Source organism: Stomoxys calcitrans, chromosome 4 (genome assembly GCF_963082655.1).
Source record: "Stomoxys calcitrans chromosome 4, idStoCalc2.1, whole genome shotgun sequence".
In the NCBI taxonomy this organism is placed as follows: Eukaryota; Metazoa; Arthropoda; class Insecta; order Diptera; family Muscidae; genus Stomoxys; species Stomoxys calcitrans.
Genome location: NC_081555.1, coordinates 20,612,672 through 20,640,398, shown reverse-complemented (window position 1 = coordinate 20,640,398; position 27,727 = coordinate 20,612,672). Strand labels below are relative to the sequence as shown.

Sequence of the window (27,727 nt, the reverse complement as noted above, 5' to 3'; positions counted from 1 at the left end):
GATACCATAGTAGCGACAGACCAAGGCTTCTGGCAGGAATCGAACCCACGACCCCTGCACTAATCCAAGCACCCTACCAACTCGGCTACCGGGGCGGACAGTACTTAATGATTTTAGAGAAGTATCTCAGCGGTTTCCCTATATGAGGTAAAATGGACAATTTTTTTTAAATTTTGTAGGGGTCACTCTGCCAATAGATTTACACGAAAGCTAAAATTTCTTAAGCATGAGTATTTATTTATATATATTTTTTTTTGTATAAAAAATAATTCTTATATTTTATTTCTATAAATTACAACAATAAATATTAATATGTATATGTTTAGGTGCTTAGAATAAATTTTGAAATAATAAATCTGGATGGGACAAAGTCTTCTTTAGGTTTCTTACACTGATGCGATGTTTCTGATTTTTACGATCTGCAGTACATCTAAAATATGAATGAATGATGTTGAAAAAGAGCAAGCAAGTGTTCAGTACAGCAAGGTAGGTGGGTGGTGTATGTGAGGATTATAGGTGAGAATTTGGAATTCAGTTCTTATTGATTTGATGGAAACGGGGAAAAGGTATTGGCACAATAATAGTTTCAGTTGGATTTTGACTAGAGCTAGGAAGCATACTAATGAAGATGTGGAGTAGAAGACATAGAGACCAAATTAACAATGAAATGCGGTTTTTGTTATGGAAAATAGCGGCTTACTCGAATATTTTCTGATGATATTCAATCATAATTTTAACACAATCGGCCAGAATTTCACTTTCCTTGAGCAGATCATGTATATCCTGCATGCGGGCTCCCTGCTGGATGGTATGAAATATGGAAGGGGTAATGGAAATGGCCAAAGTTTCGGCACTTATATGCTGCAAGGGGACTTTGGTCAATCTGTAAATGGAAAAACACAAATTTTTTTAAAATCTTTTCAAAGTAAGTAGAAAAAGTGGCGCCTTTTTACCTGTTAAAATGGGCAAACAAATACTCCATGGTGTCTCTATTGACTTCGGGCAGGGTACATATCAGCTTTTTTAAGATTTTCTGCTTGTTGGATAAATCTGTCAACACTGTAGTGAGGATTACGAAAATAAATTAGTAACTTCTTTGAATTGTAAGCTTAATTGGGCTACACTCACGCCACTGATTTGGTTTTCCTATAAACGTTTTGGCCTCATTGGCCGATACCAGAGGACTTTTGATTTCTCTCAAAAATAGTTTCAAGACTCCCGCCAAGGTATGAATATCCACATTGGGCTGCCTTAGGGCATCATAGTTATTGGCATCTATGCAGAAACGTATCGATTGCATTTTGTTATAATCTCCACACTGGCGATATATGCCCTCTATGGCTTCGGTAGATTTGCGATATTTCTCCTCGATTAAAACACAACAATCCACTACAATTTTGGGTACTGTCTTATGGACATCATCTTTAAGAACCATTTCGATTTCAGTATCAAAACAGGGTTCATCTGAAATGAGGGGGAAAATAAGCGGTTAAATTCAAATTGTCTATTATAAGGCACTTGCAATGAGTTTGATATTTTTGTCTGGACCACATAGTGTGTGTGTGGTCTGATGATAACATCTAATTTCATGTATCAACTGAAACACATGTGGCTAAAGGCCATGTGTATTTTTAATATAACAGCTAACTTTTGTCTGATTGCGGTCTTAGCAAATTTAGGTTTTCTAAAAGGGAAAGCAATCCTCAGATCAAACAACTGCTGAAATGTGTCATAAGTCGAAAGAAGTAAAATGGAGGAAAGAGCTCTAACATTAACAAATATTTAACTATCATAGGATACATCTGGGGCCTCTAGGCTAAGGAAGATTCTGTCCTCGAGACCTATTACGTTGGGGTATATCCAGAAGTCGGAGAATGTATGGACAATGTCTTGTGAGGAAACAAACACTAGAACTACTCGATGATATAGGTTGCCCAAAAATTAATTGCGGATTTTTTAAAAGAAAGTAAATGCATTTTTAATAAAACTTAGAATGAACTTTAATCTAATATACTTTTTTTACACTTATTTTCTAAAGCAAGCTAAAAGTAACAGCTGATAACTGACAGAAGAAAGAATGCAATTACAGAGTCACAAGCTGTGAAAAAATTTGTCAACGCCGACTATATGAAAAATCCGCATTTACTTTTTGGGCAACCCAATAAATGCATTTTTAATAAAACTTAGAATGAACTTTAATCAAATATACTTTTTTTACACTTTTTTTCTAAAGCAAGCTAAAAGTAACAGCTGATAACTGACAGAAGAAAGAATGCAACTACAGAGTCACAAGCTGTGAAAAAATTTGTCAACGCCGACTATATGAAAAATCCGTAATTACTTTTTGGACAGCCCAATACAATACATTTCCCGGGAAATTCTCCAACTGACAACGTGGCACCAACGTGTCTGTGTCAAAAATCCTTCGGGCGATAAGAAGTTTCGCCCTGATGATGTATCACCGGTTGAATTACAAGCTGTGTCTGAGAGACTGGTTCCCTGGCATAGGGAGATGTACTCTGCTTGTATCAGATTGTCATATAGATGGTGGGGACACGAAGGTCATTTTCATTCTGAAAGCAGGAAAACCCTACCACACAAAGGCGAAAGATTTTCGTCCCATTAGTCTGTCTGGGCGCCCCGGTAGCCGAGTTGGTAGCATGCTTGGATTACCAGTACAATGGTCGTGGGTTCGATTACCGCCAGAAGCCTTGGTCTTTCGCTACTGTGGTATCACAATGGACTTAAAATTGTCTAAGTGAGTCTGTAAAGAACTGCCACTCTTACCTAACCTAACCTAGTCTGTCATCCTTTATGCTGAAGACTCTTGAGAGGTTGATAGAAACATATCTTAGGGCAAAGATCCCTGGAAATCGCCTGTCGCGGCAGCAGCAGGCATATAGTAAAGGCAAATCCACTGAAACAGCACTTAACGACCTAGTCGGCTACATAGAGGGTTCTCTCGCTGTCAAGCAATATACAATGGTAGCATTTCTTGACATTGAAAGTGCTTTCAATAATGTAAAACCGACGTCAATCATGAAGGAGTTGGAGTTTCAGTGTTCGGTTCGAAATGTGTTCATTCACCGTAACGTTGCGTCCAACAGCATCTTTGAAAAAATACGGTCCAATGATTCCACCAGCGTACAAACCACACCAAACAGTGCATTTTTCGGGATGCATGGGCAGTTCTTGAACGGCTTCTGGTTGCTCTTCACTCCAAATGCGGCAATTTTGCTTATTTACGTAGCCATTCAACCAGAAATGAGCCTCATCGCTGAACAAAATTTGTCAAAATTTGAACACATTTCGAACCGAACACTGATTTTGGTAATAAAATTCAATGATTTGCAAGCGTTGCTCGTTAGTAAGTCTATTCATGATGAAATGTCAAAGCATACTGAGCATCTTTCTCTTTGACACCATGTCTGAAATCCCACGTGATCTGTCAAATACTAATGCATGAAAATCCTAACCTCAAAAAAATCACCCTTTACAATGGTAGCATTTCTTGACATTTAAAGTGCTTTCAATAATGTTAAACCAACGTCAATCATGAAGGAGTTGGAGTTTCTAGGCATCAACTCTACCGTAAGAAAGTTTCTTTATAACTTACTTACTAAACGATGCATTACGGCAGGCTTGGGATCTGTGGATATAAAAAGATGGGTCAGCAGAGGAACACATCAAGGAGGTGTACTGTCTCCTTTGCTTTGGAATATAGCCATTAACAATACATTATTGTGTCTGGAAGAAAAAGGCGTAAAAGTGGTCGCGTATGCTGATGACGTGGCAATTGCGGTTAGGGGAAAGTTTCCCAGCACTCTAAGAGATACACTTCAGGAAGCTCTACGTGCATAGTGGGCTGCCGAAAGTGATCTGGGTTTAAGTCTGAGCAAGACAGTAGTAGTTCTTTTCAGTAGGCGATACAAGTTGCCTACAGTGGAACCTATCTCCTTGGGTGGAGACAATGTTCCATTTACAGAAAGCGCAAAATACCTGGATGTTTTGCTGGACAGGAAATTGAACTTCAAATACAACATTTTGGAAAGGGAAGGAAAGGCAACTCTTGCCCTATACACCAGCAAGAGAGCCATTAGAAAAAGTTGCAGGTTAAGACCGCGTTTCATGCATTGGATATATACTACAGTTGTCAGACCTATTATGCTATATGGTGTTGTGGTCTGGTGGACGGCGCTTCAAAAATCCACCTACTGCTCAATACTTAACCGGATCCAAAGGTTGGCTTGTTTGTGCATCACAGCCGCACTGAGGACGATACCATCTGATGCACTAAATTTAATGCTACATCTTATGCCTCTGGACTTTGTGGCTACCCAAATTGCAGCGACCACTGCCATGAGGTAAAGGGAGCTTTCTCATTGGTCATGTGGCGGCTGCGGACACTGTGTTATCCTTGATACAATATCCGATGTTCCAGGCAGTGTGGATTACACCCTACCTGAGCCGCTTTTTAATAAAAATTACTGTAACACTATTCCTAATAGAACCGATTGGAACTACAATATCCCTGGTAACAGAAGTGTAGCATACAACGGTCGATTTGTACCGGAAATAGTAGGTTTGTTAAACCACTGGGTTCTTTGAGGGTGATCATGGCGGAAGCACGCACGTTTTTCCGGCCTACTTGCTCGTCGGTGGGTTGGGATCTTGCCATTTCACTCACTCACTTCGCTACCGTAAAATTTTAATAAGATATTTGCGTGCTTGTATGAGGTCGACTCTTAATAGAGAGTACGGCCTAAACGAAAGAAATGGGAAAGTAAATTCAGGTGTAAGTTCGGTTGTGGTTAAGATGGTGTTCACCACAATTCGCCCTCCCTACCTGTCTACCTAGCTTCCTTAATAGCATCAAATTCATGGTAGACCCTTCTACGCCACACCCCCTCTACACTTCCGGTCAGAGGAAATCAAACGACAACGGTATATCTAGCACATATCTGCGACTAAACGACCTTTATTCAATAAATATCTACCAAAAAGTTTCATTCCGAAAATACAAAGTTTTATTTCTAATTCAGGAATTTAGCATTTTTCTCATTTTTATGAACATGGTTTATTTTATTTTAACCTAACAGCTAAGAGTAAACCTAAAATTTCATTAAACAGAGCAAGAAAGCACTATTGTGTTCTAGTTAACTTAGGTTCCCAAATATCTCCTCAAAATACCTTATCGAGAGTTCCCTCAATTCGTAGCTAAGAGTTAACAATACAAATTTTATAATAGTAGAACATTATAGCTATCCAAGAAAAATATATGGGGTATAAAATAAATCTCCTTTTAGGAAAAAAAATAAATGGTTTTTTTTTTTTCTTAAATGAAAGTGAAGTCTCATGCGATCATTTTTTTCTTTATGTTAAGAAACCCGTATTAAATTGTCTTGCTGTGCTGTAACAAAGCGAACATATAGACATACCGACATACGTACAAAAACAGCTGAGTTATACTGGGTCAATGACCGCAGAGTTTGTACATTTGGTTTTTAAATTCTACAGTCTCCGGTGAGCAAGTAATGGAGTTATGTTCGTTATCAAAACAGAAAATTGTATGCATTGGAGGGTGCAATATCTATCAGCATCGTTGTTAATAGTTAAATAAACACTCGACAAGGATTTAAATTTGTTTAATATAAATATTTGCTATGTAACGCGTGCATACGAAATGGTCACTGCTCCACTAAACTAGTTGCGATGCTGTAGGCACAATATGTATGATTGCAGCAGTGTCTTCAAAACTTTAAAACTGGTGGGCGTTTGTTGTTGTGCCGTAGATGTCAGCTGTATATACGTGACTATCTCGTATGCATGCGTTCGGAAGCAAAGTTAATATTTCCTGTTTCTTTTTGCAACTCTATATTAAAGACCATCCAGACACATATTCGAATTTAAATTTTTAGGTTATTAATTCGAATCATTGAATGGAGAATCTTTAATAAGTAAATTTATTTAAATGATTTTAATTATTTACTGGACAAAGTTCTCTCAGAAGGGTAACGGTTGTTTTTAACATTCTAAGAGAGCGAGTCCCAAAGGTAATAACAAAAAGAGTGTTAAGATCACTTACTTGGTAGCTCGATTCCCTCGTTGAAAGGCCTTTCAATGCGATTGGTACACGAAGCTGCTTGCAATGCTTTGATGTTCCCTTCTTTTAAGGGCTTTACACAAAAACCTTTATGTATGTATGAATGTACATAGTTTGTATAAATCACTTGCCTTTAGGTATGAAATAGTCTTTTGCTATGACAACAACGATTTTGATTTTTGCACACTTAGATATGGTTAGTTTTAATTTTAATTTCAGCGTGAAACAAAAATTTAAGATTTACTAATTGTAAAATTGCGAACACTGACATTTCACTTTCATTGTTCTTTTTTTTTTCTTACAAAGTGCTTTTAATAAAGGTTTCTTTAAAAAAAACTATTAACTCTAGAGTCTTTTTCTTTAGTAAATCGTAAAGTGTAGGCATTAAGCAAAAATATAAAAATCACACAATGGTCTCTTTCTCGCACAACGAATCAGGCCATATGAATATAATTCTACCGTCCGGGAATGGAGTTAATTTAGCCACAGCACAGCCTTCAGATTTTAAGGGTTATGATGAGTCAAAGACTTGTACAAAAAGAAAATTCTCCTTCTAGGCCGAAAAACCAAGATTTTCCCCGGGGATTAATTCCTCCCGCTTCCCTTTTAACCACGCTTTACTGGGGGTACGCCGATTACACAACCTCACGACGGCAGAAATACACGGACTGATCACAGCGAAGCCAATCGATGGTGAAGAGAGCATTCGTCTGGTGGTCACAGACTCCAAAGCTGAAGAATAATGAAATACATAACGTCACCACCAGGAAATAATAAGAGAACTTAGACACACTCTTACCAAGAAAATTTTAATTCTCTGAACAGCTAACAGTAAGAAAAGGATCCGTGCATATATGCATAAAATTTCTTTCGTGGCAAAACAAATGCTATTGCAGACTATAAAATCAAAGGAATTTCCTTAAAAAAAAAAATACTGTAACCACTCGCGTGAATTATTATTCAAACTTACTTATAAAGAAAAGTCGTGAAAACTAATATTATATTCACTCGCGAACTTTATAAATTGTTGGTAAAACTTCCAAAAGTTATAATAGCGAATAACAACGCAAAAAGAAAAAAAAACTTTACTGACAGGGGTTCTGGTCGGGGAGATCACTTTGAACTGAAAAGAGCTGATCTCGGCTGATCCAAGCGCTTTTAAACGCTCGGGTCACTTCCAAAAAGTAACACCATTCAGCAAATTCCAAGTTAAATATGGCTACCCAAAGGAAATTTGAGCTCAGGGACAGGGCGAAAATATGAAACAAATCTCTCAGCCAGATACATTATCCATATTTCCATTTGCAATGGAAATGGAAATGTCAGATTTTAGTACAAAAAAAAAAAATTGAATAATTACAAAAAAATAAAAAAAAACTTCACCCTGACCAAGATTTGAACCTGGGCCTCCGGATTACTAAGCGGATGTCCTAACACTGTGCTAATGTCCGGTGTATCTTGGCAGCGACTATATGTGAACAAAAGCAGCTACAAGGAAACTGCAGCAAACATATATAACCATGCTATACCTGCCTCACTCACACAGTGGATTGTGAAAGAAGGTTTGTGGCTAAAAGAAAGGACTGAGAAAGTAAATCACCTATATGTCTCACTCACACATAAAAAAACGGAAAAAAACACATCTACGAGCGCACTCTACATTTACCCCCCACAAAAATCAGATTTCGGGGAGTGAAATGAACCGAAAGATGATCACGCTGGTAGATGTTTCTACTGACGAATATCTTTAGCGTGATATTTACCAATTGGCCTTCCTTGTAAGTCCTCAAGCTCGTAATATGCATTGCCCAGTCTACGTTTAATCCGTGCTCTAATAAATGTAGGAGCCAATTTAGAATTGTATCCTTTTTCGAAGTCACTCTGTCGGAAATTTCTACGGAATATCTCCTGACCCTCTTCATACAACACCTCGCGAGATCTCGTATTATAAGCCTTCTCATTGCGTTCAAATTGTTTGCGCATGCACTCCGTGGCTTTAGTCCTGACTATATCAAAGGAGTCAGACCGGTTAAACTGAATCGAACGATCATCAAGCATGCCTAACGTCCTCAAGAGCTTGTAAGTGGACCCATTTGTAATCATATGTTGTCCAAAGGCCATAAAATATGGAGAGGTACCCACAGAAGAATGGACGGCTGAACGCAATGCACAAGAAATTCTACTTAATTGTTCATCCCAATCCTTATGATCCAACCTGACGTAAGATCTTATCGCAGAAATTACTGAGCGGTTTACCCGCTCAGACGCATTGGCCTGAGGCGAATGAACGGCAGTGTAAACGTGGGAAACGCCATAGCTTTGCAAAAGGTCATTGAATTTATGGGCTTTAAATTGTGTGCCATTATCAGACACTATAGTTTCTGGCACACCGAAAACGTGAAAAAGACTTTCCTCTAAAAACTTTGTCACCACCTCGGCAGTGAATTTCTTAACAGGTTGAAGGAACGAAAACTTTGAAAAATGGTCCAAAACGACAAAAATTCCAACATTACCAGATCTCGATCTGGGATAAGGACCTAAGAAGTCAACATAAAGTTTTTGAAAAAACCTATACGTTTCACTGGTCTTACCCATTGGCGGACGCATAACGTGGTTAGGATGCTTCGTTGTCTTACAGATTTCACAGGCATTGATGTAACTTCTGACATCATTCACTAAATTGGGCCAAAAATAGTAACGGCGAATGCGCTCTAAAGTCTTATTCATACCAGAATGGGCCGACATGGGATCATCATGGTGTCGTCTCAAAACTTCCGGAACCAAACTCCGGGGTATCCACAGTTTCCAAGTCAAGTCATCAGTCGTCTGTTCCCCAACCGAATGTTCAGTCCTGCGGTACAAGTATCCATCAATTACCTTTACGTCAGGAGTGGAGTTAATGTTTTCTTCAACTTTTTTAACTAAGTCTTTATACTCATCTGAGGAGAAAGGGGTAGAGTTTAAATCTACAAAAATCCCTCTGTCAGTCCCTATTTCAGACAAACCATAGACCTCGGACAAATCTTCCGTGTTGGCACGGGAAAGGGTATCCGGAACTATATTTTGCGATCCTTTACGATGTTCGATTTTAAAGCGGTACCCTTGAAGTTTCAAAGCCCACCGAGCCAGCCTTGTGCTTAAGTCGCTTTGAGACATGAGCCACTTTAACGACGCGTGATCTGTTATCACCGTGAACTCATGTCCCTCGATATAAGCCCTGAACTTTTTAATGCTCACCATTGCGGCCAAGCATTCCTGTTCGGTGACACTATAGTTGCGTTGGGCTTGATTGAGTTTCTTTGACATGAAGGCAATGGGAAACTCTTCACCCTCCGCATTCTTTTGCACCAATACGCTTCCTATACCTGTTTTGCTAGCATCGCAGTGTATATAAAAAGGCTGCGAAAAATCAGGGCTATGCAAAACAGGGGCTGAACTCAGGATAGACTTTAACTCTTCAAAGGACCTTTGAGCTTCTTCACTCCATATAAACTTACGATTTGCTTTCAGCATATCAGTCAAAGGGGCTGATATGGCCGCATAGTTCCGAATAAATTTCCTATACCAACCTGACATCCCTAAAAACCGTCTGATTTGCTTCACAGACCTTGGTGTCGGAAAATCTGTTATTGCGGAAACTTTTTCTGGGTCTGTGCGAATTACCCCGTCACCAACCACATGACCTAAGTATCGGACCTCCGTCACACAAAATCTACTTTTTTCAACATTAATTGTCAGTCCGGAGGCACGCAAAGACTTAGCCACTTCCTCTAACACTTGCATATGACGATCAAATGTAGCAGATACCACCAAGAGATCATCCAGATAAACAAATACCTCCGTCCTGAGAGTAGCTGGTATCACTTTGTCCATCAGCCGGGACATTGTTTGAGGTGCGTTGCACAATCCGAACGGCATGACTTTGAAGTGATACAGCGGTCTTCCAGGTACGGTAAAGGCTGTTTTATCTTTCGATGATTGGTCGAGGGGTATCTGCCAGAATGCATCTTTAAGATCAATGCTGCTAATATATTCAGCTTTAGGCAGACGGCTCAATATGCCGTCGATATGAGGAAGAGGATAAGCGTCGCCTATAGTCACGGAGTTTATTTTCCTGCTATCCAGACAGAGCCTATTCTTTCCAGGTTTCCTGTGAAGAACAACTGGAGATGACCAAGCACTAGTCGATTCCTCGATGACCCCCATTGCCAACATCCGGTCGAGTTCATCGTAAATAAGTTTCTCAATAGCGGGAGAAACCGGGAAATGGCGCTGCTTTATAGGCTTGGCATCGCCAGTGTCGATAACGTGGCACAGAACGGTAGTTTTTCCAAGTCCCTCCTTGGAAAATGAAGGAAAAGCATCCACAACAAGTCGAAGCCTCATTTCTTGATCACTAGTAAGGAAACGTCTATTCGAAATTTCGGACACCTTCGGAATACAAGGGGCAATACAAGGTAGCAAAGATGATGGGAACAAATCAAAAATTCGCCAAAAATCCATTCCTAGAATTAAATCTTGCGACAAACTAGGCACAATAAATAAAGATATGGGTACAACTTTTCCCCTAAATGCAATATCGGTTGTCAGAACACCTTTCACATCCTGCGGTTTGCCATCAGCCGTGTTGACTGAGGTATTAAATCTTCGGACCTTCTCATTAGACACTAAAATGTTCCTAGCTGCTTGTGAACCTAGGCAAGATACAGAGGCACCTGTGTCTAATAACCCGATCATATTCTTATTCAATAACTGAACCTCGGCATATGGACGGACATCACCAGGCCTATTAATGACTGAGACTGCAAAAAGTTTCTTCACCGCTTTAACTTTCTTCCAAAAGTTTCTCATTCGTATCGCAGATCGAGCAGGCTTATGCTCTTCACCAAAAATTCTAGCGCGAGCCTCGTAATAAAGTTTTATACGCTCGTGGAGAGGTTTTAATGGTCTGGGACCAAGTCTGGCAGGAATAACTGGCAATTTTGATGCTATATTATCAGAAGGAGCTAAAGAAATTGTTTTAGAGGAAGCAGACGAAATAGGGGAGTCACATTTGGGAAATTCTTCAATAGTGTTAGTAAGTAACTTTAATTGTCGGCAGGGCTGTTCACCCTGGATGCACCTTTCGGTGGATTCGAGCGGAAGTTTTTTGAATTTGAAGCACACTTTCGACAATTGGGCTTATAGGTGTCGGGCATGCCACATCCATAACAAAAGATGGTTCTATCAGCAACACAGTCTTGATATCGGTGCCCTGATTGCTTACAGTTCCAACAGGTGAGGTTGACTTCAGCAACTTCATCCAATTCTAACAATTCAGGACCCTCGCTGCCTGCAACATCCAGCTCAGAAACACGCCTCGAAAAGTTATGGGACTTATTGCTCACTACACTGTGCCTATTTTTCATATCCTGAATAAAGAATTCACGGCGGCGACAAACCTCTCTCAATTGTCCAACAGAATCTATCTTCATGTTGAGAATCTCATGTTGTATCTCGGGGAGCAGATTCCTTCTTAAGATCTCCACGAGGGTACGATCAGACAGGGGTTGATTAAGGCGATCAACAAGATCAATCACTGACTCATAAAAAACATCAAACAATTCATTCGGCTTTTGTTTACGATCGCGTATCAATTCTCGGAAGTCCATATCAGTACGAGAATCACGATACTGTTCACGCAGTGCTCTACACAAGTCAGACCATTGAAAATTACCTACTGATTTATGAAAACGCCAGAACCAGTCACTAGCCTTTCCTTCGAACAACATACTGGCATTTCCACACAAAATTTCGAAATTACCATTCAATGTCTGTTTTGTCAACGCCTCAGCGCGGTAAATGAAACTGTCCACTGGCAAACAATTCGAACTTCCATTAAATTTAAGTTTCCAATTATGCAAAATCTGGCTAATCCTATCAGGTCGGAACAATAAATCTGTCATTGTGCCATTATGGCTAGGGCGAACATCAAGTGCCTCTTGACCAGCGTTTGAACTTCCGTGCAGGTTAGCATTGTGACTTTGATTCAAATTTCGAGGTTGGATCCCCAAAAGTTGTTCCAAAGTACGCTGCTCCACGTCAGGCAAAGCATGCATTCGAGGATTCCCTCCGGTTTGAGGTGACGACGAGTGCGAAGCATGTATAGAATTCACTGAATTCAAGCGCGATATGCCAGCCTCAACACTTTTCTCAACCAACGCAGAAATTTGTGTACTCAAAACGGAAAGTAATTGTGTATGCTGTTCGGAAACAATCGTGGTAACCACCTCCTTGAGAGCTGATACTGAAACAGTGGAACTAGCAGGTGATGTATCTGCTGGACTACTATTGAGCGGATTTTGACCAGGAGCCGTACCATCAGTGGACCTACCAGCATCAAAATTCTTTGCTTTCGCAACCGATCTAGTAGTAACCGGAGAATTAACTTTCTGTGAGGATTTTGATGTCAAAGCACCAACATCCTTCGTAACTCTAACACCACATACTGGACAATTCTGATTCGTGCGAGCATAATTAGAAATACATGTCTTATGAAAACGGTGCCTACACACGGTTTCAGTCATAGACGCTGTGTCTGCCAAAGTCTGCCTACAAATAGAACAAGTATCCTCGCCTAATGCAGCAGTCGATGCAGCATGGATATCCTCCGTACTTCTACGAACCGACATCATTAAATAAGTGCCGAAGCCTCAAGACCGAATTAATAAAAATATCACAATCGAATCGCAAAAAAAACAATATATGAGATCGCCAAAAAAAAACTCAACACTAATCAATGATACATCAATCACATCCAAAATATCAAATGAAAATTATCCCAAGATAAAGCATCTAGTAATAATATAAAAAAAATAATAACTAAATCGAAAAAACAGATTTTCATAAACAAAATCGTTTGATTCCTTAACTGTTACCGGAAGGAGATGTGGGGTGGAACATAATTTGTAAATAACCTATCCCCGAATAGGAAAAATTAGGAAAAGTAAACGTAGAGATACAGACAAAGATAAGAAAGCGGTTTCACTTTGGATAATCATGTCCTTGATAACATGAAAATACTCCAAATACGAAAAAAAATTAAGGGTAAATTATTTAAATTATCGATATCTTAAAGTCAGGTTTAGAAATATATTCCAAAAACTGAATTCCATTAAAAATATCAACAGCCTAAATATTCACTAAGACAGTAAAAGGAGAGGGTTGGCGATAATCATTATCCGGTTACATCCGATAGCACTACTGCTTCCTACAGACTGCAAAATCCAATGATAAGTAATGTTACCAACAATAGAAAATGATAAGAAATAAAAAGAATAGTGGGAAAGAGAAAGAGGGGAAAAAAGTTTTGGAGCCGAGTGAATTAACTACGATATCTTTAATATCAAGAAGACCTGTTCAACATTCTAGCTTACGCAAGAAGAGAAAAACAAACATAATGGTTCAAAGTCACTCGGGCCCCACGTTGGGCGCCAAAAATTTCATAATTGTAGCATACAACGGTCGATTTGTACCGGAAATAGTAGGTTTGTTAAACCACTGGGTTCTTTGAGGGTGATCATGGCGGAAGCACGCACGTTTTTCCGGCCTACTTGCTCGTCGGTGGGTTGGGATCTTGCCATTTCACTCACTCACTTCGCTACCGTAAAATTTTAATAAGATATTTGCGTGCTTGTATGAGGTCGACTCTTAATAGAGAGTACGGCCTAAACGAAAGAAATGGGAAAGTAAATTCAGGTGTAAGTTCGGTTGTGGTTAAGATGGTGTTCACCACAATTCGCCCTCCCTACCTGTCTACCTAGCTTCCTTAATAGCATCAAATTCATGGTAGACCCTTCTACGCCACACCCCCTCTACACTTCCGGTCAGAGGAAATCAAACGACAACGGTATATCTAGCACATATCTGCGACTAAACGACCTTTATTCAATAAATATCTACCAAAAAGTTTCATTCCGAAAATACAAAGTTTTATTTCTAATTCAGGAATTTAGCATTTTTCTCATTTTTATGAACATGGTTTATTTTATTTTAACCTAACAGCTAAGAGTAAACCTAAAATTTCATTAAACAGAGCAAGAAAGCACTATTGTGTTCTAGTTAACTTAGGTTCCCAAATATCTCCTCAAAATACCTTATCGAGAGTTCCCTCAATTCGTAGCTAAGAGTTAACAATACAAATTTTATAATAGTAGAACATTATAGCTATCCAAGAAAAATATATGGGGTATAAAATAAATCTCCTTTTAGGAAAAAAAATAAATGGTTTTTTTTTTTTCTTAAATGAAAGTGAAGTCTCATGCGATCATTTTTTTCTTTATGTTAAGAAACCCGTATTAAATTGTCTTGCTGTGCTGTAACAAAGCGAACATATAGACATACCGACATACGTACAAAAACAGCTGAGTTATACTGGGTCAATGACCGCAGAGTTTGTACATTTGGTTTTTAAATTCTACAGTCTCCGGTGAGCAAGTAATGGAGTTATGTTCGTTATCAAAACAGAAAATTGTATGCATTGGAGGGTGCAATATCTATCAGCATCGTTGTTAATAGTTAAATAAACACTCGACAAGGATTTAAATTTGTTTAATATAAATATTTGCTATGTAACGCGTGCATACGAAATGGTCACTGCTCCACTAAACTAGTTGCGATGCTGTAGGCACAATATGTATGATTGCAGCAGTGTCTTCAAAACTTTAAAACTGGTGGGCGTTTGTTGTTGTGCCGTAGATGTCAGCTGTATATACGTGACTATCTCGTATGCATGCGTTCGGAAGCAAAGTTAATATTTCCTGTTTCTTTTTGCAACTCTATATTAAAGACCATCCAGACACATATTCGAATTTAAATTTTTAGGTTATTAATTCGAATCATTGAATGGAGAATCTTTAATAAGTAAATTTATTTAAATGATTTTAATTATTTACTGGACAAAGTTCTCTCAGAAGGGTAACGGTTGTTTTTAACATTCTAAGAGAGCGAGTCCCAAAGGTAATAACAAAAAGAGTGTTAAGATCACTTACTTGGTAGCTCGATTCCCTCGTTGAAAGGCCTTTCAATGCGATTGGTACACGAAGCTGCTTGCAATGCTTTGATGTTCCCTTCTTTTAAGGGCTTTACACAAAAACCTTTATGTATGTATGAATGTACATAGTTTGTATAAATCACTTGCCTTTAGGTATGAAATAGTCTTTTGCTATGACAACAACGATTTTGATTTTTGCACACTTAGATATGGTTAGTTTTAATTTTAATTTCAGCGTGAAACAAAAATTTAAGATTTACTAATTGTAAAATTGCGAACACTGACATTTCACTTTCATTGTTCTTTTTTTTTTCTTACAAAGTGCTTTTAATAAAGGTTTCTTTAAAAAAAACTATTAACTCTAGAGTCTTTTTCTTTAGTAAATCGTAAAGTGTAGGCATTAAGCAAAAATATAAAAATCACACAATGGTCTCTTTCTCGCACAACGAATCAGGCCATATGAATATAATTCTACCGTCCGGGAATGGAGTTAATTTAGCCACAGCACAGCCTTCAGATTTTAAGGGTTATGATGAGTCAAAGACTTGTACAAAAAGAAAATTCTCCTTCTAGGCCGAAAAACCAAGATTTTCCCCGGGGATTAATTCCTCCCGCTTCCCTTTTAACCACGCTTTACTGGGGGTACGCCGATTACACAACCTCACGACGGCAGAAATACACGGACTGATCACAGCGAAGCCAATCGATGGTGAAGAGAGCATTCGTCTGGTGGTCACAGACTCCAAAGCTGAAGAATAATGAAATACATAACGTCACCACCAGGAAATAATAAGAGAACTTAGACACACTCTTACCAAGAAAATTTTAATTCTCTGAACAGCTAACAGTAAGAAAAGGATCCGTGCATATATGCATAAAATTTCTTTCGTGGCAAAACAAATGCTATTGCAGACTATAAAATCAAAGGAATTTCCTTAAAAAAAAAAATACTGTAACCACTCGCGTGAATTATTATTCAAACTTACTTATAAAGAAAAGTCGTGAAAACTAATATTATATTCACTCGCGAACTTTATAAATTGTTGGTAAAACTTCCAAAAGTTATAATAGCGAATAACAACGCAAAAAGAAAAAAAAACTTTACTGACAGGGGTTCTGGTCGGGGAGATCACTTTGAACTGAAAAGAGCTGATCTCGGCTGATCCAAGCGCTTTTAAACGCTCGGGTCACTTCCAAAAAGTAACACCATTCAGCAAATTCCAAGTTAAATATGGCTACCCAAAGGAAATTTGAGCTCAGGGACAGGGCGAAAATATGAAACAAATCTCTCAGCCAGATACATTATCCATATTTCCATTTGCAATGGAAATGGAAATGTCAGATTTTAGTACAAAAAAAAAATTGAATAATTACAAAAAAATAAAAAAAAACTTCACCCTGACCAAGATTTGAACCTGGGCCTCCGGATTACTAAGCGGATGTCCTAACACTGTGCTAATGTCCGGTGTATCTTGGCAGCGACTATATGTGAACAAAAGCAGCTACAAGGAAACTGCAGCAAACATATATAACCATGCTATACCTGCCTCACTCACACAGTGGATTGTGAAAGAAGGTTTGTGGCTAAAAGAAAGGACTGAGAAAGTAAATCACCTATATGTCTCACTCACACATAAAAAAACGGAAAAAAACACATCTACGAGCGCACTCTACAGAAGTTACATAGACTTCTATACGGAGGGTTCCAAACTAAACGATCAGTTTGGCTCTTAAGATCTAGAACTGGTCATATCGAAAGGATGGTCAAGAGGGGAGGAGAGGGTCAAGAGGGAAGGAGTGGGTCAATAAAGGGGACGCCTGGGGCCTTTTGTTTACGGTTGCGATTCGTCCGATTCTCACCTTCAATTTGAGTATCTGACAACGGGCTCTGGAGGAAATGTCTTTCCGCAGGATGGTATGGTAAGTGCAAGACACTTCGGCAGTATTAATCTCGTAAGCTTAGAGCCCATTCTCCTCGACCTGAGGCCTTTGTATTTGTAGGTTAAGTGCGCCGCGACGAAAATTGCCCTTCATTTGAGGTACTTCGCATTTGGGACGTTTCGTCTGTTTTATCCGCAGTACTTTCCGCACAGGTTGTTGTACATCATTTATAGTTTGGACCTTGTTTTCCCTGAAAGAGAAATTTGGCCCGAAGACACCCACATATATTTGAGTGCGTGTGGGATTAAGATCCGGGGAAGCACTTGCGCGGGTAGGCGCTTGATTCCTATTCTATTCCTATATTTACTGTATTATAAATATATATTTTCGGAAAATCATCATCATGATTTTCTCACCGGGTCTTCCTTTTTCCTTTTCTTATTTTTCTTGCTAGGGTGTTACAATGGGTCGAACTGGCCTCAGAGTGAACTCACCCTTCGGTGAGGCCTACCCATTCAACCTAAAACTTCACTACCATTCTATGGGCCTTCCATATATGCTGACGGCTTCATGCTGGACCGGGGCACTAAAGCAGTGGTCATTACTAAATTCTTACAAATAAGGGAGCCATACAAATTCCTGGACTGGTGTAGGTTTTTCAAGAGGAGGTCTTCTGAAGCTGAATTCTCTAGCTTAGGGACATGTGATTTCAGACATGTCGTTCTTCATTGATGATTTGAAAGTCTTCTTTCGAAAGGGAAATGGTCCTTCTGTTAACACGGATGAGGGCACCGAGGCAGGGGTTTCTTCTTGAGTATCTAGGAATTAGGGAGCCACATAGACTTCTGGGTGGGAGCATTGTTTTTCAGGCTGAGATTTTTCCTCAGTCTTGGATGTAACTGCCTCCTGAGTCAGGAGCATCGGCCCTCTCAGACTGGCACGATTTATGTGAATTGTCAGGCGGCGCTGAAAGCCCTGGCTGCGGCTCACGTGAGGTAGAGGCTTGTTGAGAGATGCAAAGAGTGTCTCGGACGTTTGGGGCCTGCTTTCAGATTGTGCTGAGTTCGATCAAGGGGTGGCGGGGATCAATCGGCTGACGTCGATTGCTCTCGCGCTCGGGAAGTGTGAACTTGGATTGTTGGTGAGAGTCCTGACCGGATACTGTGATGTCAGGTCGTTGACATGGCGATGGGATCGACACGAGGATTTCTGCAGGTTCTGTGGGGACGAAGAGGAGTTGACGGTTGTGCCAATGCCCGGCGATGACGCGGAGAAGACGTAGGATTATGGATGAACATCTTTTCTCTTCACTGAGATAGGTCTCTACAGTCATTCGAACCCCGAGCCATTCTACACTTCTGTAATGGCCTGAGATGGCTGACGGAGCGACCCTCTGGCCGTTGAAACTTCTTTATCTTTTTCTAACAGCTTTTGCGTCTCTCTTTTCTCTTATTCTAGCATGAACACAATGGACCAGAGCTCTACGAGTGAAGGGGTTGGCGACTGCGATTGTCTTTTAACCTTATCTAACCTAACTGTCCTATCAGGCTTATGATCTTTGTGAATTTTTAGGCGACACAGAAGGCTTTGGCCTAGAGTCATGTTCTTGTTTTTGTTATATTTGTTATAGCCACATTGCATGTGGAGGTAGCGATCCTCGTCAAGCTCCTGTAGGTGAGCAAGCTTGTTCCGGTCCAATGGACCGATCGCCCCGAAAACATGGTGACCATTGGTTAATTAAAGGGGCCAATAACTCGCCTCATATCATGTCATCATAGTCACTCATATCAAGCATCATAGTCACTCAGTATTTGTGCAAGAGCCGGTGCTGCCCGACCTCTCACTGAGACTCTCCGCTCGATACCGCTGATTGTCAGCGACTCCGTTTAGAGCATTTCACTATCCAAAACCTGTGGAATGAATACCACACAGATCGAATTTAAATTTTCCAGCCTATGTGGTGCTCATAGCTCTTCCCTGCCGGGCCTAGAGTCATGTGAGGTGCGACAGCTTGTTCGTCATTGATGATTTGAATGCAGTCTTTCCCGATAGTGAAACTTGGCCCAAAGGCACTCCACCCTTCTATGGACCCTCCAAACTGGAGTCCCCGGGACAGTGGTCTGTACTATAATCTTAGAAATAAAGGAGTCATATAGACGGCTGGAAGGGTGTAGGGTTTTTTCAAGAGGAGTTATTTTCGATATTATATGTTATTTAGATGCAGAAGTTGCAGCCCTATCAGACTGTCAGAATCTTATGGACAGGCTCTGGCCTTAGGCCATGTCGCAGGTTTGTTTGAAAGATGCAAGAAGCATCTCCGGGTTATGAAGAAGGTTCCAAGATTTTTCTAGGTCCCAGACATCGAGAAAAGCGTTGTACCAAATTTTGGCAACATTGGTCAATAAATGCGCTTGCAGTGGCTCTAGGAGTGAAATTGGGCTATATATAAATCTGACCCGATTTCCATGAAATTCACCAGTAATGTCAAGAGTCAACAGAAAATCCTTCCTAACAAATTTGAAGTGAATCGGTTAATAAATGACCATTTTATTGCATTATTACTGCAAATCGAACGAACATATATATGCGAGCTATATCCAAATCTGAACCGATTTCTATGAAATTCACCTCTAACGTCGGGAGTCATAAGAATCATCACTCCTGCCAAATTTCGATAGAATCTGTTAACAAATGACAATTTTATTGCAGTATTATTGCAAATCGGACAAACCTAAATATGGGAGCTATTGGGTTGCGGATTTTCCATATAGTCGGCGTTGACAAATTTTTTCACAGCTTGTGGCTCTGTAATTGCATTCTTTCTTCTGTCAGTTATCAGCTGTTACTTTTAGCTTGCTTTAGAAAAAAGTGTAAAAAAGTATATTTGATTAAATTTCATTCTAAGTTTTATTAAAAATGCATTTACTTTCTTTTAAAAAATCCGCAATTACTTTTTGGGCAACCCAATATATATAAATCTGAACCGATTTTTTCCAATTTCAATAGCCTTCGTCTCTAGGCCGAAAAACATGCCCATACCAAATGTGAAGACGATCGGATGAAAATTGCGACCTGTAGTTTGTACACAAATTAACATGGACAGACAGGCGGACATATTTTGATCGAATCAGAAAGTGATTCTTAGTTGATCGGTATACTTATCAATAGGTCTATCTCTCCTCCTTTTAGGTGTTACACACTAATTCACTAAGTTATAATACCCTGTACCACAGTATTGGTGTAGGGTATAAAAACACTCACTCGCATGGCATTTTTATGTCAATTAAAACTTTATATTACCTGGCAGAAAGGTAATTCTTTCCATGACCATTCAAGCAATCGTTTATGGCTCTGTGTGTATCGGCTAAACGCCATGCGAAACGATATTAAGTCGACAAAAGCCATTCTTTATCTCCTGCAAAACTATTTCCTTGGGCTATATCTTAAGCAAACTTATCGGACAATAACTGTTAATTTTCAACTCTTCTACCATTTCTGCAATAAGTTAATGTTTTTTTTTTTACTTTTGACTCACTTTTACTTATAAGTGAAAAAAAAATCGCTTTCTATCTCACTCTCTTCCGCCATCGACTTTCCGTTATAGATATTTTGCGACTTGTGGTTTTAAGAGATTAAAATTTGATAATTGTTTTTAGTTTTTGTTTATGATTACGAGTACTCGCTAAAAAAGACACAGAGAACCATTTTATTTTTTTGGATCGAAATGACATTTATGCGACTACACCTGTTGTGTTTTAAATGTCTAATTAGCATTTTAAACCAATTCTTTCAGTGGCTCCCTCTATCTCTCTCTCTCTCACTCTCTCTTTCTTCTACTGGCTTACCGTTATAAATATTTTGCTCTTTGAGTGTCTGTATACTCGGACGTTGTTTCCAAAAATTTGACAATTTCATCCAGGCCACCAATTTAGAAGGTTGCAATGCTATGGAAGCACCACCTCCTCCTCCACTGTTTTCTGTTTTCTTTTTTGTTTGTTTGGGCGAAGATGATTTTTTGCGTTTATTTCCCTCGGCATCACGACTGTTGACTAGCATTTCATATTTCTTATTGAGTTCTTCAATTTGTGTGGCCATTGTTTGGCTAGTTGAATTTTGTTGCTGTAATTGTGTTTCCAAATCACCAATACGTTTTTCCAAGCTTTGTATGTGTCTTAAACAGGAACCGGAACAATTGGTCGATGCAGATGATAACGATGAGCTGGTGGTCATTTTGTGCAGATCCGTAGAAGAAGTAAAGGCTGGGGATTGGGATAAAAGGGTGGGTGTACTTTGATTTTCAAATAGACGCGAAATATCCCGAGTGCTGGAACTTTTGAGTAGAGTCAATTTTATGGGACGTGATCGCGGCTCTTTTTGTGGTGAAATACTTTCGATATATTGCTTATTGGATGGCAATATGCCACCGTTGGCACGTGCTATATGACTGTTGGATCGCGTATAACTACTGGGTGTACGATCGCGCAAACAATCCATGATGCTTTTCTGTTGACCGCCTCTACGTTCATTGGCTGCTGTTGCGGCTGTGGCGATAAGAATACCCTCCGACTCACGAGCCGGAGCCAATTGTTGTGTGGAATAAGAAAACCAAGGTTCTTTTGTCAGATTGCTGTGGCTACGATACATATTGGGATCCATTCTGTTCTCAGACTCAGGCTTTGTGGCTTTGCTCACTCTCTTTTATTCTCTCTCTCTTTCTCTCTCTTTGTCAACTCTGTTTTACTTGACTTAGGTTACATAAACAAAAGGCGATTCCAAAAACAAAAGCAAAAGCCTTAAAAGTGCTAATCACACAGTTAAAGAATGATGGGAATTACAAAGAGCAGCTGTAGTATGTAGCAGGGTGGGTGGGTGAACGAAGGTTGGTTGGTTGGTTGGTTAGCTGGATGGGGGTAAAAATGTTTTGAAATTCATGCACGAACACCAAAGAATATCTTCGTTTGCGGTCAATTTTGTTATTGTGGTTGCTTGAATTTTTATCTCTTGTTGTTTTAATACAGCCTTCGAACATGGGCTGTACAATTGAATTAAAGAGATTTGAGAATTTTTTTTTTGCACTTAATCACTGAAGCACATCATTCAATGTACGGGAATTTGGACTTTAGAATAGCATGGCGAAATATTTTTATATCCACCTTACAGTGCGGTGCTCTTACTGTCTCTTATCCGTTCAATGAAGTGACGTTGTATGGCGAATGTTACGTTTACTAATGACAGCCTATTGAGTATTATTGGTTGGCGGTTGCTCTACTGTTTTTGGATAACCTATAACATATCTTATCGAACCTGGACAAAAACAATCGCAAGTTGAGCAAATAAATAGAAATTGGGAACTAGAAAATAATTCTTTATCAGCATTTGAGAAGTGTAGAGTTCTCTTTTGTTCATATTACGAATAGTTTATTTTTGTATGTTTTGTATTTTTCATTCCATTGGCGCTCTCTTTGTGATTTTGTTTAAGTTCCCATGCGTCTCTATTTACTCACTTGCCATGATTGATGGCAGATAAAAAGAGGTATTTTTCATCGCATATCTAGTTCTTCCCTATCGATACTTTTGTTGCAGGCATTACACCTCATCGAATTGGCCTTAGGCATGAGCGTGGAAGAAGAAGGAAGGGAAGCTAGATAAGAAGAAGGAAACTTATGTACAAAGGGAATCAGAAGTGAATTGAGAAGACTTTTTCGGGCAGCAATCCAGGAATACTTAGGTTTTAGCTAGCAGAAACCGTGTTAACGTATTCCTATCAGATCTTCATGGCTGGGAATTCGGTTTCAGTCTCAATATTCTAACAAGAAGTAAAATAGAGAGATCGATTTATATGGGAGCTGTATCGGGCTATAGACCGATTCAGACCATAATAAACACGTATGTTGACGGTCATGAGATAATCCGTCGTACAAAATTCCAGGCAAATCGGGTAATAATTGCGACCTCTACAGGCTCAAGAAGTCAAGATTCCAGATCGGTTTATATGACAGCTATATCAGGTTATGGACCGATTTGAACCATACTTGGCACAGTTGTTGGATATCATAACAAAACGCATCGTGCCAAAATTCATTCAAATCGGATAACAATTGCGCCCTCTAGAGGCTCAATAAGTCAAGACCCAAGATCGGTTTATATGACAGCTATATCAGGTTATAGACCGATTTGAATCGTTCTTGGCACAGATGTTGGATATTATGACAAAACACGTCGTGCCAAAATTCATCCAAATCGGATAAGAATTGCACCCTCTAGAGGCTCAAGAAGTCAAGACCCAAGATCGGTTTATATTTCAGCTATATCAGGCTATGGACCGATTTGAACCATACTTGGCACAGTTGTTGGATATCATAACAAAACACGTCGTGCCAAAATTCATTCAAATCGGATAAGAATTGCGCCCTCTAGAGGCTCAAGAAGTCAAGACTCAAGATCGGTTTATATGACAGCTATATAAAAACATGGACCGATATGGCCCATTTACAATACCAACTGACCTACACTAATAAGAAGTATTTGTGGAAAATTTCAAGCGGCTAGCTTTACTCCTTCAGAAGTTAGCGTGATTTCGACAGACAGACGGACGGACGGACAGACGGGCGGACACGGCTAGATCGACATAAAATGTCACGACGATCAAGAATATATATACTTTATGGGGTCTCAGACGAATATTTCAAGTAGTTACAAACAGAATGACGAAATTAGTATACCCCCCATCTTATGGTGGAGGGTATAAAAATATTAAACGAAGAATGAAACCCCAAACCTCTTTCCTTCTAATAACAATTTTGGAAGCACCCACTTTCTAAGAAATACAATTTAAGTAAAATTGCCTATAAAAATAAAATAAATGTTTTTTAGTCCTGCCATATGAACTTTTGCATATAGAGATCCTACTTCCCATGATGGAGTGGAAGGTTCATACTCTATGGTAGATGCACCCATGTACTCATGTGCTTTCGTAAAAGAGGGGATCTTATCTCCGTCTACTTTTTTAATTTCTCATCTTCATAGCCATCGGCGGGTGAATGCAGTTTTAATATGACGCTGAGTACGCCCATGGCCTTGAGCATTATAAAGCTTTGTTTGTGGGGTTTTGGAGATTTCATTCAACGGAATGCCTTACTTTTGTTGATTTGCATTTTTTGTTTATCATCATTGAGGCGATTACTCACTCATGCCAATTTTCAAGTGTGTCTGGAATAGCGTATAATGTGGCAATGCACAAATAAACATACTTATTCAGGCATATCTGATAACTATTTGATATACATATGTAGATAAGGTCTGTTCGCGTACTTTTCCAGTAAAAATTAGCAGGAGAGTAAAAACAACCTTACTCTCTTTTGCTTTTTATGTAAATTAAACAGCTGAATTTCATAAAACAGCTGTTCGATGCTGCAAATTGCTGTTGGGAAAAAAACCTCCCGTAGAAATTTGTAAGCTCTCTACTACCAAACACTCAAAATTGTGCTCGCTCTCTCGCACTCTCCCGCTCTCTTCTGCTGGCAAATAAAGTAGGCGAACGACTTCCAGTAACAATTTTTGCACATTTGCACACATTTTTGAGTACGCGAACACACACGTAGTCAACCGCCTTTTCTAAATGGTAGCAGTTGTTTGCAATCATGGTGTCATTCATAACCCATTAATCTCATATTTGTTCTGTTTTTATTTCCGAAGTGTGAAAAATATATTACAAACATCGTTAACAATTTATGATTAGCAAGATATGGCATTTGAGCATTTCGAAATTTAGCCCAGATTTCAAATAAATTCAGTTATCACCCTTTAGTTTGCAAGAATGCAGAGCATGGCGTGTTTAAAATCAATGATTAAGTACACATCGAGAAACTTTAGTTCAAAAGAAAACTTTATCGAAAATTGTTAACATTTGAAGTAAAATGTTTTCTTATATAAAAAAGTAGGTTAAAATCTTTTTATAAAATTTTTAAAAAATGTCTATAAAAAATTATGGCAATTTTTTTTTTGTTTCTCTTTGAAGACGAGCTCAATGATCGGAGATATTCTTTGCAAATGGAAAAGGAAAGCCAAAGATAGCAACACACTACAACTACTGTGGAACGCGTTTCATCTTTGGGTAGAAGACTTTTCAACCATATTAGGTGTGAAGGCTTCAAGGGCCGTGCGTTGGTATGATGTATTTGAATCGTATCAATAGCGAAAATGCCTCTATGATACAATTATCACATTAACCAGTGCCGGAGATATCACCCGGACTCTCCCTCTTTCATTCTACGGAGTTCTGACTTTCATTCCCTAAATTCCATAAATAAATGGCGACCACACAGATAATTCACGGCAATGCCCTTAAATAGTTTGGCATGGCCGACCCTGTCGTATGCCTTAGATAGGTAGCGTCCTATAACTGGGCTGATAGGAGCCACGGCAAATTAAAAAAGGTGTTAAATCCACTAAACAAAGGTATTAAATCGCACGATATAAAGGTGTTAAATAGCACGATCTAGACGGTCAATTGACCGGTCCCGAACGTGAAATAAAAAGTTTACCGAACTCGCCCCTCAATAAGTCCATTATTACGCGTGCTGTGTGGCATCGTCTTGTTAAAACTAATGTCATGCAAGTCAAGCTCTTGCATTTTGGACAAACAAAGTTGGATATCTCACGGTAGCGCTCATTATTCACAGTTACGTCACGCTTCGCATCATCTTTGAAGAAGTACGGTTCAATGATGCCACCAGCCTATAAACCGCAATAAGGTGTGACTTCTGGATGCATTGGTAGCTCTTGCAATTGCAAATGCAAATTGTAAATTTTGCCCATGAACATTCCACTAAGGAACAGGGGCAAACTTCTCACATATCAATGAGTGCAGTCCGATTCAAGTTTAAGCTCAATGGTAAGCGGCCTCCTTTTTATAGCCGAGTCCGAACGGCGTGCCGCAGTGCGACACCTCTTTGGAGCGAAGTTTTATATGCCATAGTACCTCACAAATTTTGCCAGCATTAGGAAGAGAAAACCATCGCTGAAAATTTTTTCTGATGGTCTCGCCAGAATTCGAACCCGTTCAGCGTCATAGGCGGACATGCTAACCTCTACGTTACGGTGGCTTCTGGCTGATCTTCACTCTAAAATCAACAATTCTGCTTATTTACGTACCCATTGAGCCAAAAATGAGCTTCTTAATGGAAGAAGCGCGCGATGAACTTTCTTAACAGAGCACGAATTTTTATAAACAAATTCAATAAATTGCAATCGTTGTTTGTTTGTAAGACGATTCATGGTTAAATTATATACCAAATTGAAGACGTTTGACAGCGAAAAAGATAATAGCTAGAAGATCAACCTTTAGATGGCACAGTGGAGGCAACCGTGGCGGCACCGACGCTGAACGCTTGTGTTCGAACCCCTACGAGAACATCAGAAAATTTTTTAGTGGTGGTTATTCTGTTATAATTTTTTTTTTAATTTTCTGTCAAATACAGGATGGGGGTACACTAATTTCATCATTCCGTTTGTAACACCTCGAAATATGCATCTAAGACCCCATTAAATATATATATATTCTTGATCGTCATGACATTTTAAGTCGATCTGGCCATGTCCGTCCGTCGAAAGCACGTTAACTTTCGAAGGAATAACGCTAGCCGCTTGAAATATTGCACAAATACTTCTTATTAGTGTAAGTCAGTAGGGATTATATAAATGGGCCAAATCGGTCCATAACTTGATATAGCTGCCATTTAAACCAACCATGGGTCTTGACTTCTTGAGCCAATTCTCATCCGATTTGGCTGAAATTTTGCACGAAGTGTTGTGTTATGACTTCCAACAACTGTGCTAAGTATGGTTGAAATCGGTCCGTAACTTGATATAGCCGCCAAACATACCGATCATGGGTCTTGATTTCTTGAACCACTGGAGGGCGCAATTCTTATCCGATTTGGCAGAAATTTTGCATGACGTGTTTCGTTATGACTTCCAACAACTGTTCTAAGTATGGCTGAAATCGGTACATCACTTGATAGAGCTGCCCTATAAACTGATCTGGGGTCTTGACTTCTTCAGCCACTAGAGGGCGCACTTCTTATCCGATTTGGCTGAAATTTTGCAAGACGTGTTTCGTTATGACTACCAACAACTGTGAAAAATATGGCTTAAATCAGTATATAGCCTGATATAGCTGCCATATAGACCGATCTTAGATCTTGACTTCTTGAACCACTGGAGGGCGTAGTTCTTATCCGAATAGGATGAAATTTAGCATGAAGTATTTTGTTATAACTTCCAATAACTGCGATAATTATGGTTCAAGTCGATACATAACCTGATATAGATGCCATATAAACCGATCTGGGATCTTGACCTTAAAAGCCTCTAGAGGGCGCAATTCTTATCCGATTTGGCTGAAATTTTGCCTGAAGTTGTTTGTTATGTCTTCCAATAACTGCGATCATTATGGTTCAAGTCGATACATAGCCTGATATAGCTGCCCTATAAACCGATCTGGGATCTTGATTTCTTCAGCCTCCAGAGGGCGCGATCACTTTACGATTCGGCTGAAATTTTGTACAACGGCTTCTTACATGACCTTCAATATACGTGTCGATTTGGCTGAAATTTTACACATTGACTTCTAATATGGTCTCTAACATTCAATTTACTAATGATCCGAATCGGACTTTAACTTGATATAGCTCCAATAGCATAGCAATTCT

At 39.3% G+C, this 27,727-nt stretch overlaps 1 protein-coding gene and 1 long non-coding RNA gene across 3 annotated transcripts; one reads left to right on the top strand and one right to left on the bottom strand.

Moving 5' to 3' along the window:
* Positions 1 to 280: 280 nt before the first annotated feature.
* On the bottom strand, positions 281 to 22,301 carry LOC106095499 (rho GTPase-activating protein gacD). 2 transcript variants are annotated; one of them, XM_059366784.1, is made up of 5 exons: positions 20,861 to 22,301; positions 1,129 to 1,464; positions 954 to 1,059; positions 701 to 883; positions 281 to 430 (listed from the first exon to the last, which is right to left on the bottom strand). In XM_059366784.1, the coding sequence occupies exons 1-5, from the start codon at positions 21,669 to 21,671 to the stop codon at positions 331 to 333; spliced, it is 1,536 nt and encodes a 511-aa protein (XP_059222767.1). In that variant the 5' UTR covers positions 21,672 to 22,301; the 3' UTR covers positions 281 to 330. The 2 variants fall into 2 exon arrangements, with proteins under 2 accessions (XP_059222767.1, XP_059222768.1); XM_059366785.1 differs by having other exon boundaries at positions 337 to 619; positions 20,861 to 22,298.
* A 2,354-nt stretch (positions 22,302 to 24,655) lies between these two features.
* Positions 24,656 to 25,343, top strand: LOC131997358 (uncharacterized). Its single transcript, XR_009398215.1, has 2 exons — positions 24,656 to 24,951; positions 25,033 to 25,343. It is a non-coding gene; the product is annotated as an uncharacterized LOC131997358 (long non-coding RNA).
* Positions 25,344 to 27,727: the final 2,384 nt, after the last annotated feature.

Excerpts from the sequence above, each read along its gene's own strand:
- LOC106095499 (XM_059366784.1), bottom strand. The coding sequence starts at position 21,671 with ATGGATCCCAATATGTATCGTAGCCACAGCAATCTGACAAAAGAACCT. Across the intron at positions 1,465-20,860 it reads AGAGCAAAATATTTATAACG|ATGAACCCTGTTTTGATACT; the intron begins GTAAGCCAGTAG and ends CCCTCATTTCAG. Across the intron at positions 431-700 it reads TATCATCAGAAAATATTCGA|ATGTACTGCAGATCGTAAAA; the intron begins GTAAGCCGCTAT and ends TTCATATTTTAG.